This window comes from Rutidosis leptorrhynchoides, chromosome 9 (assembly GCF_046630445.1).
Source record: "Rutidosis leptorrhynchoides isolate AG116_Rl617_1_P2 chromosome 9, CSIRO_AGI_Rlap_v1, whole genome shotgun sequence".
NCBI lineage: Eukaryota > Viridiplantae > Streptophyta > Magnoliopsida > Asterales > Asteraceae > Rutidosis > Rutidosis leptorrhynchoides.
The window spans coordinates 370629519-370632791 of NC_092341.1; the positions used below are offsets into that span (position 1 = coordinate 370629519).

A 3273-nucleotide genomic window follows, 5' to 3' on the forward strand; every position below is an offset into this window, starting at 1 on the left:
AAGTACACAGACAAACTCCACTTTGTACAACAATGGCTTCCTGACGAACAATCCAGAATCGATCAGTTTGTTGAAATGATTATGCCTAAGTACCGATCAATGGTGAGATTAGCAACAACCTTGCCTCAAGCGTTTGCTATGGCAAGAATGGTGGAAGGAGACGTCAAAGCCACCAAGAGTAAACAGAGAGAGCAGATGTCGCAACCAAAACAAGCGACAAGCCAGATGAGCCAAATGAGTAGTAAATCTAGAAGATCTCATGGTAACCAACAAAGAGGTAGGGTTACTCAAAGCAGTGGTAGTAATTTGAGTCAGAAAACGTTATGCAATGTGTGTAGGTCAACACACACTGGACCCTGTACAGAGTCGATAAAAAGGTGTATAAGGTGTGGAGCGATGGGTCATGATGTTCAAGTTTATTCATTTCGAGAAAATGTTTGTTGGAATTGCAAAAAACCGGGTCATCGATCAGCTGATTGTCCTTCTGCAAGGAGAGCTAGCTCTGGGGTAGGGGCCGAAGCAAGAACAATGTCAGTCGGAGGATCATCTGCTTCTTCAACGGGACAGAAGTGAAAGAATCCTCCACCACCTGAAGCAAGATCCTTTCAAATGTCAGTTGATACAGCTACTGAAACTGACGATGCGATTACCGGTATGTTTCTGATAAATTCTTCGCCGGCTCATGTGTTATTTGATTGTGGAGTAAATCGCTCTTTTATGTCTGTTACACTATGTGATAAGTTGAAATTGCCTATCAACGTATTATCTGAACCTTTAAGAATAGAAGTGGGTGATGGTAGAACGGTTCCAGTCACAACCTCTGTGTCTGGAGTAACCATTGAAATAGTTAGGAATGAATTCCCTATGACTTGTCTTGTTATTCCTATACCGAGCTTTGATGTCGTATTAGGTATGGATTGGTTAAGCTGCCATAAGGCAAGTATAAAATGTGATAAGAAAATAATTCATTTTCCATTGGCTGATGGGACACGGGCTGTGGCCCGAGGTGAACGGGGCGGGTTTAATTGTCCATTAATTTCAATGATGAAGGCTAAGAAATCATTAGCCAAGGGATATGATTCGTTTCTAGCATATGTGATCGATGCAAAGAAAGAGAAGAAATCCGTGTCTGATATCCCGATAGTGTCCGAATTCCCAGAAGTGTTTCCTGATGAGTTACCGGGCTTACCGCCAGTAAGAGAGGTAGAGTACAAGATTGAATTATTGCCGGGTTCTACACCAATGGCAAAGGCTCCGTATCGATTAGCACCCTCCGAGATTCGTGATATGATGTCGCAAATTCAGGAGTTGCTAGATCGTGGGTTTATTCGGCCAAGTTCTTCGCCATAGGGTGCTCAAGTGTTATTTGTGAAGAAGAAAGATGGAACTCTCCGTATGTGCATTGATTACTGAGAACTAAATAAAAAATGGTGAAGAAGAAGTACCCGTTGCCGAGAATTGATGATCTATTAGATCAGCTACACGGGGCATCGTACTTCTCTAAAATTGATCTACGATCAGGTTATCACCAGGTTCGTGTAGCCGAGGAAGATATTCCAAAGACAGCTTTTCGTACAAGATACGACCATTATGAGTTTTTAGTTATGCCGTTCGGGTTGACAAATGCGCCAGCAATATTCATGGATTTAATGAATCGGGTGTGCATACAGTTTATCGACAAATTCGTGATGGTATTTATCGATGATATTTTAATTTATTCAAAGACAGAATCAGAACACGCTACACATCTGAGACAAGTATTAGAACTGTTGAAACGGGAAAAGTTGTACGCCAAGTTTTCTAAATGTGAGTTCTGGTTAAGAGAAGTACAGTTTTTGGGTCACGTTATCTGCCAAGAGGGTATCAAAGTCGATCCGTCTAAGATAGAAGCGGTAATGAATTGGAATTCACCGATGACTCTGACAAAGATTAAGAGTTTTCTAGGTTTAGCCGGTTACTACCGAAGGTTTATTAGAGATTTCTCAAAGATCGCGGGACCATTGACCAAGTTAACCAGGAAAGATGTAACTTTTTGATGGAGCGATGAACAAGAAAACGCCTTTCAGATATTGAAACGGTTATTGTGTCAAGCTCCTATTTTAGCGTTACCTGAGGGTACAGAAGATTTCGTTGTGTATTGTGATGCGTCATTAGCTGGATTGGGATGTGTGTTAATGCAGAGAGAGAAAGTTATTGCCTATGCCTCTAGACAGTTAAAAACTCACGAGAAGAATTATCTGACATATGATCTAGAGTTGGCTGCGGTTGTATTTGCGTTGAAATTATGGAGACATTATCTTTACGGCACTCATTGTGTGATTTGTACCGACCACAAGAGTCTTCAGCATATATTTTCGCATAAAGAATTAAATATGCGTCAGAGACGGTGGCAAGAGCTAATCAAGGATTATGATTGTGAAATTCGTTATCATCCAGGAAAGGCAAATGTAGTTGCAGATGCTTTGAGTCGAAAGAAATCCACTGACAATGTAAAATTCATGCGAATTGAGATTGTGTCAGATTTGATTGATCGATTAAATATAGCACAATTAGAAGCCTTAAAGGTTGAACATTTGAAATATGAGATATTAGTACAGCGAAAAGTGGAATTAATTGACGATTCTCGTGGATTAAAGACTTTTAGTAACAGAATTTGGGTTCCTTTGCTCGGAGGATTGAGGGATTTAATCTTGAATGAAGCGCACAAATCGAGATTGTCTATCCATCCTGGAAGTACGAAGATGTATCATGATCTGAAACCTTTATATTGGTGGCCAACAATGAAGAAAGATATCGCGCATTACGTGGAAAAGTGTCATATATGCGCTCAAGTAAAAGCTGAACATCAGAAACCTTATGGGTCATTACGTCAACTTGAGATTCCTCGGTGGAAGTGGGAGCACATAACGATGGATTTCGTAACAAAGTTACCCCGAACCCAGAAAGGTCATGACATGATTTGGGTGATAGTTGACAGATTGACTAAAAGCGCGCATTTTTTGGCCACAAGTAAGACAGCTTCGCTCAGCAAGTTAGCCCAACTATATGTGAATGAGATTATAGTTCGACATGGAATACCATTATCTATTGTATCAGATAGAGATTCGAGGTTCGTGTCCAATTTTATTTTATTTTATTATTTTTTTTACGAGGAACCCCCTAGCGACGAGCCATAATGGCTCCCCTCTAGCAGGTAAACCCCGAGTAAATGGCAAGCCAGGCCTCCACCGCTACCAGGTAAGGCATCCTCTAGTCAATCAGTCACTAAATGGA

General features: G+C 40.8%; 1 protein-coding gene across 1 annotated transcript; it reads left to right on the plus strand.

The window, feature by feature from the left end:
• The first annotated feature begins 609 nt into the window (after nt 1-609).
• On the plus strand, nt 610-1350 carry LOC139869322 (uncharacterized). Its single transcript, XM_071857634.1, has one exon. The coding sequence runs from the start codon at nt 610-612 to the stop codon at nt 1348-1350; it is 741 nt and encodes a 246-aa protein (XP_071713735.1).
• The last annotated feature ends 1923 nt before the right edge of the window (nt 1351-3273 follow it).